The 18,804-nt window shown below is 37.7% G+C and overlaps 3 protein-coding genes across 11 annotated transcripts in view; 2 read left to right on the plus strand and 1 right to left on the minus strand.

The window, feature by feature from the left end:
• LOC311302179 (uncharacterized protein) overlaps positions 1–17,303 on the minus strand; it is a 53,720-nt gene extending 36,417 nt beyond the window's left edge. For 2 of the 4 annotated variants that reach the window (XM_084427844.1, XM_084427842.1), the window contains exon 1: positions 17,221–17,275. The gene's annotated coding sequence lies outside the window, so the exon portion shown is untranslated. Of the gene's footprint in view, positions 1–17,220 lie in introns of all 4 variants that reach the window. The other 2 variants (XM_084427845.1, XM_084427843.1) reach the window with 2 other exon arrangements.
• LOC311299350 (uncharacterized protein) overlaps positions 1–18,804 on the plus strand; it is a 117,128-nt gene that overhangs the window by 75,069 nt on the left and 23,255 nt on the right. The window lies entirely within an intron of this gene.
• LOC311301814 (uncharacterized protein) lies at positions 56–12,806 on the plus strand. 6 transcript variants are annotated; one of them, XM_084427164.1, is made up of 7 exons: positions 56–4,745; positions 5,833–5,860; positions 8,357–8,523; positions 8,638–9,597; positions 9,756–9,923; positions 10,129–10,223; positions 11,604–12,806. In XM_084427164.1, coding segments are annotated over exons 4-7 (543 nt in total). In that variant the 5' UTR covers positions 56–4,745; positions 5,833–5,860; positions 8,357–8,523; positions 8,638–9,318; the 3' UTR covers positions 11,605–12,806. The 6 variants fall into 5 exon arrangements, 5 of the variants coding, with proteins under 5 accessions (XP_084283290.1, XP_084283288.1, XP_084283287.1 ...); XM_084427162.1 differs by having other exon boundaries at positions 56–5,860; XR_014629510.1 differs by having other exon boundaries at positions 56–8,523.

Below are 18,804 nucleotides of genomic sequence, written 5' to 3' on the forward strand. Positions count from 1 at the left end.
TTTATAGCATGCACGCGTTTTCCGCGCGTCTCGAGCTTTGCCCAGACTCGTGTGTCACGCAGGCAGTTAACATGGGAGCCGAAATAAAAACGGACACGACACGCAGCCAGTGTGTCGCCGGCTTTACAAATCTGGAACGCGGTCATTCTTAGAAGTATCGATACTAATAAATTAAGGAATCGTGACGTTTTTAATTTCCGATTTAAGTATTGGTGCACCGTGCAACAGAGCAAGGTAGGCAACGTACTTCCATATGTCACTCCTCGCGTCATCTTTTTCTACGAGTCGTGGACCACTTGTGCTCGCACATGCAGCCATCTCGCTGTAGTATTTTGTCACATGACACTGACAGCGGCAGGTTCTTTGCTGCGTGCGTCAGGAAAAAAACACAGACGTCCATAGGGAGGCGTTTTTTTTTTTTTTTTTTTTTTTTTTTAAGTATCGATACTGATAAATTTAGGTATCGTGACGTTTTTAATTTCCGAGTATCGCGATACTTTTGAAGTATCGGTACACCGTGCAACACTAGTACATACCTTTCATTTCCAAGGTGTTTGATTTTCACTTTACCATGTTCATGTACAGAGACTCATGTGAATGTTGAAGTCAGCAGGACTCAGTGGCATCTGGTCCCTGAAAGAAAAAAAAGTGAACATACTGATATCAAGAGAAAGGCCTGCACGATTTTGGGAATAAATTTTAGATTTTTCTGGTTAAAATTGCTTTTTAAAATTCACAGAATACACACACACACACACACACACACACACATAAATGTTTCCAACAATATATAATATAATGAACACCAGGTTTGTTGTGCCTTGTAGGCATAGGCTATGCGCAGTGCTGCATAAAATAATAATAACAATAACCTATAGCAGCCTATACATCTTCCAAAAGATTTCAGTAACAACTAAGCTAGAGAAAAATATATTGATTATCATGTTACTTCAAATGTTTCCATTCGTTATGATGATATGAAATGAGATAATAGTAAAAACATGAAGCCGTTTGGTGCTTTTCAAACGCGATTGCGATCCAAAATATGATACATTCAAACGCGATCGCGCTCAAATATAAAACATTATGGTTGCCATTATACATATCTACATTTGAGCAGATATCCACAAACACAGTAACAGTAAACACGGGTCTAAATATTATAATATTCACCATATATCTAGCAACAGTTCAACTGCAATGTGAAATTTATGCAACAATAACAAAATAATATGTAAGAATTTCTTACCTTACATCTTTCTTGTCTTCAAATCGCGTTCTTCTTCTTCTGAGGTAAATCCAATGTAAGCTCACGGCACGGCACGTCTTTCAAACTCGACGAAAAGCAGAGACTTGTGAAGTGTTTTGGTGTTTTGTTTTTGAGGTAATGAGCGCGTTCGCGTTCCATGTGGAGATTTGCATGTCAATCTCTTTTGCGAGAGTGGGCGTGTTCAAATTAAAAATAATTAGGAAGCGTTTGAGAAGCTGGACATCTTGTTGGTTTTATACAAATTACTTAGAGAATATTTGTTTTCAGTTTGAATCCGATCATTTAAAAGTACACACTTAAATGTTTATAAAGGTATATGGCTCATAAATGTGTGACAAGTATTCGCTGAGTTTTGTTTCAGTTTATAGACGTGCTCAAGAAAAAAAGAGGCAGACGGAGAGGCAGAATGCACACCCTGTTTATTTTCTTTATTTTACAAAAGCACAATGTTTTGATTTGATTGTAAGTGGACACATACAAAAGTAAAAATATCAGATTCTTTTTTTATATTTCTTTTTTCTGTATGACCATAAATGACGGAGTAATTTAAGTTTATAGTGCTACAATGTGAAATAAATCCAGCAAAACGCGCCGGCGCGTTTGCCGACCTCAGAGGGTTAATAAACTAGTGATTTCTGTCAGTGTCGGCTGCAAACAAAGTTGGCGATGCTGACTCGCCATCCTCGCAGCACTTAGTGAACGCGCCTATAGAGAGAAATGCACACTTCATACGAATTAGCCTACATAAGCAGAGAGTAGCCCAGTTCTTTTCGTTTTGAATTGTTGTGTTTAAAAGTACACATTTCAAGCTGTCTATTAGGGCTGGGCGATATATCGCATGACATTGTTAGGCGCATCTCGTCAGTAAAGCCGGTTCCTTGATTAGTAGTAAATCGCCATCACCTGCTTTCAGATGGAGCGGCATTTACTACAAAGAGCTGTAGTTAACTGACAAGCTGAGCCATATCGCATTAATTATCGCAGGCGATATGTCCGCGATATTAATGCGATATGGCCTATTTATATCTGATTTATCTCATATAGGATGCATTTGGTTAAGAATTAATGTAGTAAAGTATATGGCGATCCTTTTTAGTTTCAGTGTGCGCAGCTCAAACGGCAATGCACGACTAATAATGACTATTGGACTGTCATAACATTATAAAGAGAACAATATTGTAATAAAACATTTATTATTTGGATTATTCGGGTTTAGTTGCTGTGTCACGTTGCTCCAGAAATAGCGCGTCCACAACATAAGTCATTCTGAATGGCACGTAACCAGTGATGGGAATAACGGCGTTATAAATAAACAGCGTTACTAACAGCGTTATTTTTTTCAATAACAAGTAATCAAACTAATTACTGTTTCCTCCGTTACAACGCCGTTACCGTTACTGTCAATAAAAATGCGGCGTTACTATAATTGAGCTTACTGAAGCGGTTTTCATCCGAGTAGGCGCTCTCTCAGCCACATGAGCTGCAAAGTTTTTTCTCTGGTGTGTGTGTGTGTGTTTATGAGGTGCCGGACTGGACAAAAGCAAGGCGAATCCCGCGAGCGCGCTCGACAGTGCGCGAGAGAGACCGAGTGTGTCCGAGAACGAGCTCGACAGTGCACGAGAGAGACCGAATGTGTCCGAGCATAAATATTTTATTTATAAATAAATTACACATTTCAGCATTAGAATAATCTCTGTAGCATATTGGTATCATATACAATTTTTAATTAGTTTATATAACATAAACTCCAAAATAACCTGCAGGGAACGTTCAAACATATTTGTTTGACCGGTTGTGAATACGTGCGGCAAACATGACTAGAATTTGGCTAAAATAACCTCTGATGATGACGTTCTCTGTTGGTTATAAAAATAAACCCCAAAAGATTATATTTTATTATTATTATTTATGTTGGTACATTGTTCAGTATTATATTGAGAGCACTTTTTTGTAAAACTTACTATTGTGAGGAAGAAAATACTTCAAGTAGGCTACACAGAATGTCTACCAGTTTGTAAAGGCCAGTTGTCTTAAGACTTATTTGTTGGCCAGTTGTGGTCTGTGCAATAAATATTAAAAGTTCTAAACCATCTATTGTGTTTGTTGTTCCACTATAGTAATGATACTATTTTAATATTTAAGTTTATAGGGGTCTCTCACAGTGTCCCACAGCAACATTAAACTAGTGTAGATTAGTGTACAATGTTTTATAATAATAAGATGTTCTATTTAGTGTTCATTTAATTCATTTAACATTTCATATTGGGGGTATCCAAGAAATTTCTTATATTTAAACTTTTTTTTTTTCTCAAGTAACGCAATAGTTACTTTCCCTGGTAATTAGTTACTTTTGTAACTTTTGTTTCTTTCTCAGCTCTCAGATTCTGTCGATTTAATTATGAAATTCAAACAATAAACACAGTTTTGGCCCTTGACAAAACGCTGACAGAGTTCAAGGTTAATCTGTTACTCGCCGCGTCTTTAAAATTCAAACACATTATTCTCTATGAGCGTAAACACACCGGCGGCGCCATTCGGCGTCTGTCCGCGGCTCCCAGCAACGGCTCAGGACCTTGTTCAAAATCCTGTCGCGCCACAGAGCGCCATTTACATAGTTTTATATTAAATGTACATTTATTTGTCTCAAATCGTCGTTAATGTATACTGACTTCACCCTGTGCTGCAATATACATTTAGTTTTACATTAGCCTAATTTACACTGTAAACCCAAATGCTCAAAATAATTAAAAATATTGAGTAGCATAAACTTAATTTTCTGAAACAGTTCTACTAACCTAAATATTTTGAGTTTATGTGACTTTTTTATAGTTTTGAGTGAGTTAAACTGATTATTTTTAATTAACTTAAACAATTTGCTTATCAAGTAAGTTCCACTTAAGTGTATAATTTAACTGTACTTATTTCTTGTTGTTTCAACATTGTGTGTGTTCTTGCATGTGTGTGTGTTTGTGTGTGTAACCAATTGTTTGATAGTTTTAATTAAATTATATGTATTTAAATAAGTTAATATTTAAAAAAATACCTAATTTTCCTAATAATGGTTGGGTCTTCATAAATTCAGCTGTAAAAGATTTTAGCAAGAAAAATATTCAATTCACTCTAAGCACTAATTGTACATCTATATACAGCTGGTTTAATGTGAGCACAAAGAATATTAAGGAATCACTGCTTAAGATAATAACGTAAGCAATTAAAAATGTTTGATTAAAAAGTTACGACTCGGTTGACGTAAGGATCATCATTTTATTGGCTTGCGAGGCTCACGTGCCCCAAGGTCAACGTGAGACTTGCGAGGCTCACGTGCCCCAAGGTCAACGTGAGACTTGCGACGTTGTGGGAACGCGCAACACGAACACGTGGATAGTTTTTAAGTTAGGTTGGCGCCACAAGTGACTGCAGTGAGGAGGATGTAAGCTTCAAGCTGTCGGCAGTTATCAGCAACTTCGATGTCACGGTAAGTGTTAAATGTGTTTTTAAACAGGGGTTTATCTAGTGAACAGTTGCAGCAGTTTAATCAAGACAAAACTTTAAACAGCGTTCGTCAGTTACGTATATTACATTCAAAAGTCATGGATGTCTAGCAAGGAATAACTGATGAAATGGGCCTAATAAAAACAATGAACGACGAAGCATATGTTACACATCAGCTAACTTTTATAATTTTTTGAACGGACCATAGTCTATAATTCCGCGTGTACTAGAGATGCGCGGATGGGCTATTATTTCATCCGCAACCGCATCACAAAACTCATCATCCGTCCGCCATCCATCCGCACCACGTTTTTGACCATTTTTCAAAACCGCACCCGCCCGCCATCCGCTGAATGTATACATATATTTTTCATTTTTGATTGGTTCATTTGATTGGTTCAACCGCCCGCCACCCGTCCGAATTTAATTAAAATATTATTTTTCGTCTCGTCATCCGCCCAATCCGCGGTTTATCCGTGGAGTCCGTGGCTGTAACCGCCAACCGCGCATCTCCATGTACGATTTAGCCTAACGTTACATGTGTTTTAAAGACATTAACGTTAGGCGCTGAGATTATGTCCATGCGTGACACGCAATTAAAAAAGCATCCATTGCTAATTTTGGCTGGTGTGCACAAAACTAGATAACTAATATACTTTTCCCAATGTGTTGGCGTGCCAATGATACGCAAACTAGGGAACTGGAGAGCATGTGCCATTGCCTGTATTTTTGCAAAATATAGAGCCGTTATGTGTTAAAGTATTGACTTATGACGTCTGTTTCTAAATATAAAACAGTGCTGAGATGTCTATATGAAGAGGTCCACATTTATCATTTTCCTGCTTAATCTTTAAACAGCCTTGTCTATTATAGTACTCCCCTCTATGTTCGGTGTAACATTAACATACATTTTTCTATCTGTACACATGAAAAAACACATTATAACGAGAACAGTGTTAGTTGTATTCTCTGGTCATGATCATGTAACCTGTTAGTTGACTTGTACTTAATAATTAAACTATTTTAATGGAGCTATACACTTTCTAACATTAATTTTGTTTTTCTTTCAGGTTGTTGGCTACAGTATGATTTGGCAATGTAAGTTGTGCTCAGCTTCTTTTACTGACAGATTGCAAATATTTAAGCACTACAGACTGCAGCACAGTCACTTTTCCAGTGTAAGCCCCCTTCCATGCATCTATAATGATTGCATGTGTACATTTAAGACACTTAATAGTCTTAGAACTCATTTGTCAAGATATCATACTCGCCAATTAGGCAGTAGTGCAGAACACTCTCAGCAGGCTCTGTTATTTAAATGCCCTTTATGCCCATTTCAGCAGCAATTTTCTGAATCTGTTCTTTTCTGCCATCTTAGAAGGCATTTAAGAAATCATGAAACAGTGGCTTGCCCATATAAGGATTGTAGCTTTACCACAAATGTGTACTCTTCATTCAATTCTCATAAAAGTAGATCACACCAAGCAAGTGTTTCGTCAGACTTTCAAAATGACATTGTCAGTGAAGTTGGTCAAGCCAGTATTCCCGCAGTTGATGGTGATTTGTATGAAGAACCTCCAGGCACAGATGAGGATCCAGATGATGGTCAGTGTGACACTGACGAACTAAAAAAACATCTCAGAATAAATTTATCTTCGTTATTTTTGAAGATGCAGGCAATCCTACATGTCTCAAACACAGCTACCCAAGAAATAGTGGAACATTTAAATCAGGTCTGCTTCTTATCTCAGCCTTTGATCAAGGAGGCAATTAGAGAGATATTGCAGAAAAATGGTTGCAATGTGGCAGAATCTGCACTGGATGAAGTTGTAAGTGCTGTAATGGATTCCAATGTTATATTTACTAGTACTTCTAAAGGTGCAGAGTTATCCACATCCAAGCGCAGAAAAGTCTTTTTCGAGCACAACTATCCGTGTGTAATGCCAGTCGAGTATCAGCTGGAGCTACGTGGACATACCATAATGTATGTTCCTATCCTTCAAATGATTCAGGAGTTGTTTAAAAACACAGACATTCTAAAAATGATTACTGATCCAAATACCAATTCTGGTCAATATGCCTCATGCTACAATGGTTCATATTTCCTTGAAAATGAATTATTTACAACAGGTGATCTCATTCTACCACTCCAGCTTTATATTGATGACCTTGAAATTGCCAACCCACTTGGCACATCACGTAAAATTCACAAACTTTGTGCTGTATACTGGGCACTTGCCAATATGTCACCAAAATACAGGTCAGCATTACACAATATACAGCTAGCAATGCTTGCAAAAGTGACAGACCTCCAGAGGCATGGGTATGCAGCTGTACTTGCTCCACTATTACGTGATGCTCATATTCGTGAACAGGATGGTGTCTTTATTGAAAGACTTGGTCGCAATGTCAAAGGCACCATCTTTTGTGTGTCTGCTGACAATCTAGCTGCCCATGGATTAGGTGGCTTTGTGGAGTCATTTAAAGCAGGCTATGTTTGCAGATTCTGCTTGGCCACAAGAGAACAGTTTCCAGCAACTGAAGCCAGGCAGTTTTCTCAAAGAACCAAAGACAGCCATGACCTTCATGTACAAAACATTCAGGAAAGTGACACGTCCTCCAGCCACTTTGGTGTTAAAGCTAGTTGTGTCTTGCGTGACTCCCTGGATTACTTTCATCCAATCACAGGATTCCCTCCAGATGTCCTTCATGATCTTCTAGAAGGCATAGTTCCTGTGGAGCTTTCTCTCTGCATTAAGACCTTGATCCAGATGAAGTACTTCACTTTAGAGTATTTGAACCAAAAGATTGCATCTTTCCCATATCAACATGCTGATAAAGTGGATAGGCCTCAACCAATTCCCAAAACATTTCTGTCTCGAGGAACGATAGGAGGGAATGGACATGAAAATGCTACTCTGCTCCGACTGCTTCCATTGCTTGTAGGCAATGTTGTACCAGAAGGTAATGGTGCATGGACAGTTTTGATGGAACTGAAAGAGTTAGTGCAGTTAGCATTATGCCCATCATTTACTGATGGAACCTTAGACTATTTTCAGTCCAAAATCAGCGATCATAAGCAAGTACTGCTGAAGACATTCCCAGAGTTTAGCCTTCGTCCTAAACATCACTACGTGGAGCATTACCCCACCATGATCAAGTGCTATGGGCCCCTGGTGCATGTTTGGACAATGCGATTTGAGGCCAAACACCGTTTTTTTAAACGAGTGGTGCATGATGCTCAAAACTTCAAAAATATTTTGAAGACTATGGCAGTCAGACACCAACACATGATGGCATACCATCTTGCTGCCCCATCATTTTTCAAGCCAGAAACACAAGCATCCAGGGTTGACTCTGTTCTGATTTCAGCTCTACCAGAAGTAGCTCAGCTACACATTAGAAGACTAACAACTAGTGACACAATATACCAGACATCAAAGGTTACCATTGATGGCACAGACTATGTCTGTGAAATGTTTTTGTCTGTCGGAGACAGTGGTGGACTACCTAGGTTCTGCAGAGTAGAGCACATCTACCTTGTCAATAGCACTGTTTCATTCCTATGTTCTAATTATGATTGCTGGTATTTAGAACATCTTGGATCCTATGAGCTGTCACCTTCCCAGACAAGTCTGTCAATCCACCTGAAGTCTGATCTCAACGATTCAGTCCCGCTCTCTGCATACGAGGTAGAAGGCTCGCTTCTGTTAACACCCAAGAGATTCATACAAATAAAACAGAACTGAGTCTAGCCAGTGGTGAGTAGTTTTCTATGAATTAATTCCTATATTTTTGTTACCGTTTATTTAGCAGCATATAATCTGTGTATTTTAATAACCATTTATGCATTCCAATCTTTTGCTTTCCATTAGCATAATGGCAGATTTATCCCCACAACCCATGGTCCTTCGTGTTGTTGAACCAGACCGGGCTAAAAAATAAAAAATCTGTTCACGACCAGCGTCTGTTGATGCACTGATTGCTGTTATAAAAGAACAGCTGGAAATAGACCTTGATTTCAGTTTAAAATATGAAGACCCCGACTTTGATGGAAAACTTACATCCCTCACTGATATTGATGAGTTGCCACAGAAAGCTGTTGTGCATGTGTCTTTTGAGCAAGATTCCAGCTCTGTTGCCTCAATGGAAACAGTCTCAAGCGTATCATCCTCAGAACGTGGGAGAAGATGGCCTTCAGTTCTTTTTCCAATTCCCACATTTTCTTTGGATGTTGAATTGAAAATTCGGGAAGGTAATGCCGAATTTGAGAAGAACAACAAGTATCTTCAGTTAACAAGAGACGTAAAACATGACATTTTAGAAAAGCTAGCATCTGAGATGTATGGCTACAAGGCTTATCCCAGTGACAAGGAGATAGCAATGGTAGCTGAGGCTCTTGTGTTAAAATATCCTTGCTTGAAGGAAGCAGGATCTGAAACTGGCTGGAATGGTTGGAAGAACAGCCTCAAGTTTAAGATGGGCAACTATAGGAGCAAGATGAGAAGGGCTGTGGATGTCCAGAGATCACAGTGAATGCTGGAAAAAGAAGTAGAATGAATCCTGACAATGACTCTTCACATTCAAATATTAAAAGACCCAAACGAGCAGAGGTAAACTTTCTGCCCAACATTCCCCAAGGAGAAAATCCCTCAACCCTTGAACAGCTGAGGCAAAAAGTCGTTGATGAAATGAAGAAAGCTGAGAAGAACTTACCGCTTATAAAAAAGATGATGCAAACCACATTTGCCCTGCGGCGACAAACCATAGTGAAGACATGCCCACCAGTGAAAGAGCTCATGGAACTCTGGCCTGCACTCAAAATGGAATCTGAGGTAATGTAGTAGCACTTTTTCCTGTTATTTCTTTTTTTGACAACATATACCACATTCAGGGGCTGTTTTCTGCCTTATGGAAGGGTAGTAGATTTACCAGATTCACATAGTTAATATGGCTGTGTTGTCTGTCTGTCTGTCTTTGTTTTAAAATGTAGGTGTATGCAGAGTTCCAACGGATTACAAACCAGAACCTGCCCAACACATTCTACTCTGAGCTTGACCGACATCTTCCTAGACTGATGACTCTGTTCAGACAGAAGGCAGGCAGAACCGGGAAGACATCAGATGCTTTGACTGAAATCCTAAAAATCCATGATGCACAGGTACAAATATTGTTATACCTATTTTATAGGTCTAATTCTTAATTAAAAGAGGAACATTGGAAAACATTTGAAAAGTTTGATGATTCAAATGAGCTTTGAATACAACAACTTGTCCACTTTTTTGGTATTTGTCTGATGTTTGTATATCTGATTGTATTGTTTAACATTAAATAAGTTATTTACAATTCTGTTTTTATCGTTATAGGAGTTTCATGACATACACACCAAGCGTGTTACTGTTCTTCATGCCCTTCCTGTGTATCTACGTGAGGACGTCTCAGAATTTTCAAAACCTGCATAGTGAGTTTTTTTTTTTTTTTTTATCTCACGACCATATTAAGTAAATGGTTCATATGAATACAGACATACTTACACGCTTACCCTTGCTCAGTCTTTCAAATCACATAGTTTGTGTGATTTGAAGAGATTTGAAGCGATTTGTTTTCTTTGACCTCACTGTAAAAAAAAAAAAAAACTTTGGTACTAGATTGCTTTAACCTTTTCACACGGGAGTTTAAAATATTCTATCTTACCCCAAAGGGTGAGTTTTTTTTTTTAGGCGACCATTATTTTAGAATGTTTCGCATTACTGTTTCCATGGCGACGCGTCATGTGACACTACAGCCACAACAGCACTGTAAGACACATGGATCACTTTTATTTAGTTTTTCCTTTTTTATTATTAATATTCACAAGCATGCTCACTATATTATGTAAAAAAAAAAAAAACTGATATTCTGATTTCGAAATATGTGCAAGTAAATATATTTAAAAGTCCAAACACTTTTATTATGACCACGTTAGTTAATCTATACCGGGTGATGGGCACCGCCATGTTTGTTCGCGCTGAATCCGAGCTGTGGGATTTACAACACCCAAATTCATCCTCTCCTCCCGAAAGCCATTAAATTAAGTCTCTGGTGAGCTGGGAGAAGAGGAGAGTGAACTTTATAGTTACCTACATAATCTGTATATGATTAATATGATTAATGATTAATGATTAATATGCTTAATATACATATTAATTAATATTAATATACATATTATATTATCATATAAAATATGTTGTCAGAATATATTTGTAGGAACATTATTGCCGCTTCCATAGACATCAGTGTGTATTTTACAAACTATAAATGTATGGTTTTGCTAGTACTTGTGTATTTAAATGTCTAAACCTAAAATAAGCATTATATGGTTGAAAACACTGAATAGTTGTGATAATATGACAAGCACTATGACAAGCGATCTGGCTCAGCGCCAGCCAAAGCGCCAAAACCGATTTGAATTCAGCAGCTGATGACGTGATGCGGGGAACGTTCGAATCACACCGGTGTGATCGTACGCCTCAGGGACCAGCCAAGACAAATCACAATGGTTTGATCGTACGTGCTAAAGTGTTAAACAAAATGAAGCGTTTTTATAGGGTTTTTTTTAGCATAGTATCAATTTCTTGTTTACTAGCTTAGTTGGGTCCTGTAGAACACTGATCTTCTGTTTAAAATCTTCATACTGTAGTTTGTTCACACAACTTTCTGTCAGTTGGTCTAAAGCAATATTGTTTGTTAAATCTCATGACTAACTAAATGCCTTTATCTTTGCTCTAAACCTGCTGTAAATATTTTTGACAAATCTTAATAAAAAAATCTTTAATCCTTTTATATCTATTTTATTTTACAGGACACATCTGATGAGCCAGAGCTTTTAGATGTTTCAGTGGCCCTCCTCACAGTCGTCAAAGATAATGACACAAGTCCAGTTCACTTCCAGCCTATGAAAATCTCTGTTGTCATTGAAAGCGAGATTGTGGGCAACCTCCCCAGATTTGCTGATGCCTTTCTGGTAATGTTTGGACTGATCTATGCACTACACCTCAGCTATCCCAGGGGACTGACCAACACTTTTGAATTCATTCAGAAGATTTTACTTGGTCTTAACGATGTTAAACTGTCACCCAAGTTACAGAGTCTCAAAAATGACTTGATGCGCATGTAGAAATGTATCAGAATAATTACTAAGGCCTGGCAGTTCCTCTGTAGTTCAATGTAGGTAATTTCTGTGAATATAATGGTTAAACTGTTTCTGCACCAGTTTTTTTTTTTTTTTTTTTTTTTCACACAATATGCACAGTGTGCCTTTTGTATTTATTAATGTTATTTGGTATTAATACAGCTCTTGTTCTTGAGAGTTGTTAAGGACAGCTGGGTAGTACTTGATAAATGTACATGTATTTTAGTTTTAAATGGTACATGTTGTTGTAAAGTTTCATGCAGGTTCATAAATTTGTAATTTTAGAGGTGCTATTTTAATCTGGTGTTCAGGTTTTAGCCTAGTGCATCTCTGGATTGTTTTATGTTTCTGTCTTTTAAATTAACACTGCAGTGTTAAATAAAAGATGGCAAGAATTCATTGTAACTCACAGTAAATTAAACTGTTAAAGTAGTTTGAACTCAAAATATTTGAGGCAACGAGTTACCACAAAATTTTTAAGTTTTGAGGCATACGATTTTGAGTCTTGTGTGTCAATGTTTTGAGTTATTTGTACTTGTAAAACAAATCACAAAGACTAATAAATATTGAGTTGATGCTACTTAAAAATGGTTCTTTGTGTACTTTTTTTTTTTGTAATGTAAACTTAATACCATGGGCCTGTACCATGAAGGTAGCTGAACAAACTCGGGGTTACAGGATTGGTTTTGAGTTGACAAATCCAAACCGTTGCGATCAGGCTTTATTGGTACCATGATGCAGCTCATCAACTTTCTTTGTCAACTCAGGCTTTGATCTTTAAGCTATGATTACTCCACGCGCGCGTGCACATAAAAGAGTGACGTCGACACTGAACAGCCAATCGCGGGTAGTAGAGCGAGAGCGTTATATTTTTCCGCGGAGGAGCAAGAGATAATTATTCAGGGGTGCGTTTCCCGAAAGCATCGTTGGCCAACTATGGTCGCAAGTTCCGTCGTTACCAATAGAGTTCAATGGACATTGCGATGAACTTGCGACCATAGTTGGCCAACGATGCTTTCGGGAAACGCACCCCAGAATTACGATGAATTTAAATATGTATTTCAAGCTCGAAACAATACGGTCTCTGTGCCAAAGCAAGAGAAGACTGTTGGAGAAAGATTGCTGATTGTTAATGTGTAAGTTAAACAAATACGTTCTATATTTATGTAAAATTATTTATGTATATGTATGTGTAGCCTATATGTTTACTATACCCTATAGCCTATTTGTATAATATATAAAAAATTTACATGTATGTAGCCTACTAAGAAAGATTAATATTCCTTGATTTTTAAATGCAACCCCAACTCCAAATGTTCTTGGCAGCAGATAAAGACAAAATATAAAAATAATAATTCAAAGTGGTGAGTATTTACCACAACCTTTTATTACTTCTGTGGACATTTGATCACAAACACTTGTTTGCAGCAAACAGAAATAAAGAGTTAAATTCAGAAAACCAGAATACTCTGTGGTGGAGGAGTTGGCTCTGAGTAGGCAATAAGGGACGGCCGATTATGGATGGGATTACAGGTGCTGTACAATCTGACCCTGGTGCTGGCTCCTTTAAGTAAGTAACACTGGGTACGTGTGCAATACATTACTACTTTTAAGTTGTAAATATGGCTGACTGTATGTTCTGCAGTAGAGAGAAATGTGTCCCTGTTGAAGCCAGCACACACACACACAGTCTCCCACACAGAGGTCAGTATGCAGCAGACAGAACACCAGAAACATAACCTGCTTTACAACAGTTATGCTTTACATTGGCCTATTTTTATTTATTAGGGTGGAGGAAATGAAGACACTCTGTCTGTGTGTTCTCAGACAGTTGCTGATGTGAATGCACTGGGCTTTTTATTATGGCAAACATTTGAATGTGTGGCATAAAAAAAGGGACTGGCCCTTACACATCTCTTTTATTGTAGGATTTTACACAACCTGCCCCAGAAACTGAGGCCATACCTCAATGGGCTTCAGAAGAAATGTGTAAGGATTTAAAACCCTTGACATAAATTACAGTCAGTCCTGTGTTTGTAGGAAGTCAAGGAACTTTTTGTGATTTGATGAGCCTCCAGAAAACTTGTAATGATCATGTTTGTGGTGGAATTATGTTTCAGGTGGAAACAGACTCAGTCAGGGCCCTGTACAAAAGGAGACTTGAACTAGACTGCACACTAAAGGAGACTTGAACTAGACTGTTCACTAGGAGCTGACTGTGAGCTGAGAAAAAAATAAAATGGAGATCAAACAGCTGAATAAAACTGATCTCAGTATGTGAACTTATTTAACCAAGTAACACTTTAGTATTAATATTTATTAATGCAACTTTCTCTTGCTCTCTTTCTCCCTCTCATCCCACAAAACCAATAAAACAGTTTGAGACTTATCTGCAGTTTCATTGTGCTTTTATTAAGTGTAATATTGTATGGTGATTGCATCTACATCTGCACCAGCTGAGTGGTCAAGTGTGATCGGGTCAGTTTCATCGGGGAGAAGCTGGTTTTGTGGTGGTTCTCGCTCTGTTCTACTGGTGGCTATAATGTGCAGAATGGCACATGCATGCAGCCACTATCTCTCAGCTTTGCCCGCTCTGGTGACTCTTAAGGGCTGAACACAGTTGAAACGTGCCTTTAGGATGCCAAAGGTCATCTCGATCTTCACTCTGGTTTAACTGAGGGCCACATTGAAGCGGTGCTGTGGCCCTGTCTGAGGTCAGGGGGTTATTGTGTAGGTTTTTCTATCTTAGTTCAAATTAACTGTTTTGTACTGTACCAAATTTAACTTGCTTTCCTCAAAGCGCTGACACAACACAGACTCATGGAAAATTCGTGAGTCAAGCACTGGAGCCAGGCCATTTAGCATCCAAACTTGTGATCATACGTTCATGACCACAAGTCATCAGCAGATGAAATGTTTAGTAGATCATTTTTATATCTGTTAATGTTACTAATTTAAAGATTCATCTCACAGAAAATAATCATCTCACAAATTCACATCTCTACCTGAAGTGATAGGATTTCCTATTAACATCTGCCTCATGTTCTCTTAGAGCAGTGGAGACTGGAGCAATAGACTATAGGGAATCCTATCATAAGATTAACAGAATAATAATAAAGATTTAAAATAATTCTTAACATGTATTATATTGTATAGTACATTTGTGAAATGTGCATTTTGAAGAAAAAAAAAAAAGTGTTCATGTGATGTCACCCTATCAACATATCTTACCGGCAATTTTATAAAAGCCCTCTTTTATGGACATAGTCGATAAATGTCCGGGGAACAATATTAATGAAACTATTCATGTACTCCTGCAGAGCAAGGACCACCTTGCGAATGGTTCGACAAACCGTGTTTTCCCCCAGCTTCTGTGCATCACCCACCGTGCAAGTATGTACCACTTGCAAAAAAACACAAACGCAATACCATTTGCGGTACAGTAATGAATTCGACGTGTTAAATTATTTATGTGCGGCTCAAGAAGTTCGCAAAGATAAGACATTCCTTCCGCGGAAAAGCTGTATCTTTCATACAAGTAGCCTAACTATCAGGAAAGGCAAGGGGATTTTGTCAGGCTAAAAACCCTCTTTTCACAAAGTGCTTGTCTAACAATTTGCGCTGAGATGTCCACCGGATTTGGAAGAAAAGGTGAAGTCATTGCAACAAACACTTGGAATAAGTTACGTCACCTATATGTTTCTTTGCTCTCAGCTGATTGGTCAAACTTCAGTCTGAGATCTCGAATCCAGATCATAACCTGCCCCGGAGCAGGTTAGCCGTGCAGCGTAAGATACCATGGCAACGAACACCGATTTAAGCCGAGCTACTTTCATAGTACCTAAAACCCAGGGTTGGCGGAAACTAAGCTGAAACATAGCCGGCTAGCCACCTAATCCGGCTTCATGGTACAGGCCCCATGAGTCACTATAACTGAAAATATTTAAGTTGATTTAATAACAAGTTTTAATTTAACAGTAATTAAAATGTTTATGTAACATGTAATCCAAATATTTAACCTTTGGGAATTTTTTTTTTAAGTTCATGAACTTATGATCATGATCTTATGGCAACGAGTTACATCAATTTTTTTGAGTTCTGCTTACTAATTTGGTTTTACAGTGTACAGAAATCAGCAGCGTGGATGAAAACTGCTGATGTTATTGGATTTTCAGGTGATATTCTCAATTCATTCAGTTAACGGACACTCTGAGGTAAAGTGTTCAGACTGCAGACTAAGCAACTTTTGTATTTAAGGGTACAGTACAATCAGTACGCTGCGCTTCTCGTCCGGTGTGCGACCCCCTGACCGTAGTCAGACCAATGTCGTCTGCAAATTATACTAGACCGTTGTCGGTTTCTCTATGTTTATTTAATACTTTGCTCTATTTTTTTACTAATGTTAAGAGATAATTGTTAAGTGTTCATTGTGATTTTAGACTTATGTTTACATTATAATTATTTGAGTGTTTTCCATGGTTGTGTTGACATTTCTGCCTTTATAGCTGAGGGGATTATAATCAGAGGAAGGTTACATTTAAAATAAAAAATGTTTAAATGTAATATATTTCTCTCCTGGTACTTTAAATAGGCTAGGTCATAAATAACATCAATATCAACCGATATGAAACACTTACTCATATCGTGTTACAGTTTTCAGCCATATCGCCCAGCCTTACTACAGATAAATAACTACAGCAGCATAATATGTCCAAATTAATCTAAAATCTAATCTAATCTAAAATATAGTTTGATCTTATGATTCATTAACCACTATAAGTTAGATCATAATAATAACATTTTATATGCGCAGAAACTGAAAATTATCATAAAACTTTTGAAAATAAAGAGCACCACAGAGCACTATTGTTCCAAGAGTAAAACGCAATTCATAATTATAAGTAGGCTATTGATTTAATGTCTCACGTGGCTCATTATAGGCTGTATGTAAGAGTAAAGTAAAATAATGTAAAGCTTTAGCAGTCTCTGTTCCAGTGTGACACTTGAGATCGATATAATCCATTCATTCCCTTCATAGATCTCAAACTTGAACTTTTGACTTGACGAGTCAATCACACAAACGAACACAACATCGCTCAGGTCTGAATGAACTCAGCATATTCTCCTCATGCTCGCTGCTGCTGCACTAAATGTTTATTTCAGAAGGAAGACGCCAGAAAAGACGCACAAGTATCGCTGTGATCGATGAAAACAATACAGAAATGAGCCTGTCGCTTAACCAAACAGTATAAAGTGTGTGTGATGGTTGAGTAAATATGATAAATACCGTGAACTGCTCTCCTCACCTCAGAAGACTCGACGCCGAAACTCTCAATGACGGAAGATATGGCGCGAGCGAGCGGTGATGTCATCGGCCTCCAACGCACGCGCGTACGGGACACCCCCGCAGCCAATCAGGGCCACGCAGATTCAGCTTTACTAGTAGCCTTCCATTATTATTATTATTTTAGAACTGAAGTGACTCCAGTTACTAAAGGTGAAAGGAACTTTTTCAAGTGAAGCCCAAAATAGTCAGAATGGGCAGAGGAGGATTATGGTGTTAGAATTGTTGCATTATATATATATATATATATATATATATATATATATATATATATATATATATATATATATATATATATATTATATAAATAGATTAATATTCACAAATAAATGTAAAGAGATTCACAAAAAAATATATCAAATTCACAAATAAATTGATTAAGATCCACAAATAAATGTAAGGAGATTCACAAAAAACTATCAAATTCACAAATAAATGAAATGAGATTTGCAAATAAAAAAAATTACAAATGTTTTATTTAACAAACACAACTTTGCCTGGCATTTATTTGTGAACCGCTTTCTGTGCATTTGTAAATCGCTGCATGCATTTGTGAATCCCCTCACGCATTTGTGGATTTTGAAACACTTCTAGCGTCCACATGCAGAGAAATCCACAAAGTGGACTCCAGCCACCGTTTACTCAAGCCAATCAGATAACGGCCACATTGAGCTGGCCAATCGTAGCACGTTCTCGCTACAACCAATCACGTTTGGCTTTACACTCAGGGCGATCTTGCTCTGAAATAACTTTGCTCATTCATCATCTATCTGCATTGGCTCAAATAGGAAGTGTACGCATAAGGCCCATACAATTGCTACAGCAAAAGATTTTGTTAGAAATAGACCATTAGACTGTGTATCAAGTCAAGCCACAATTTTTATGAGCCTTGGAAAAAGCCAGAGAAACAACACTTTACATCTCTGTTATGGGAAACAATGCGTTATTGAAGCACCACGTTATTCAAGATAGAACAGAAAAGCATCAATAAGTAGCTGACAAGTGAATAACAGTTCAATCTCGTGATACATACATGAGTTTGTGTAATAGGTGAAATTACTGTCACACAACAGCCAACAGCTTTTCCCGCTTCTTCAGTCAAGGAGTTTTAATGTCGCATATGATCAGCTCCGTGGATCTAACAATCTATAGAGCATTTTAAGTAGAATTTTAAATATTAAATACCTGTATTACGATTCCCTTTGTTTGCAGAGAAGATAATTATTTTTAAACGTGTGACAGGTTGTTGCATTTCAAGAGATATCATGCATTTAAAAGTGAAATGGTGAATCAGACTAAATTGTTTTTTTTTATGGTAAAAGTAACTTACAGCATTTAAAGTCGGCTAAATGCACAGATGTATTTTTCAGTACTGCAAGATTTTTATTTGCAGCATCCAACCAGTACACACTGATGCCGAGGCTCGTACTGTTACATCGTGGGTGGTCATTTGGGCTCATATTTGGTATTCTACATGACATTTATTTATGTCCTGTAGCTATTTGTCACTGCAATTGTGCTTTAAAA

This window comes from Rutilus rutilus (genome assembly GCF_951802725.1).
Source record: "Rutilus rutilus genome assembly, chromosome: 1".
Lineage (NCBI taxonomy): Eukaryota > Metazoa > Chordata > Actinopteri > Cypriniformes > Leuciscidae > Rutilus > Rutilus rutilus.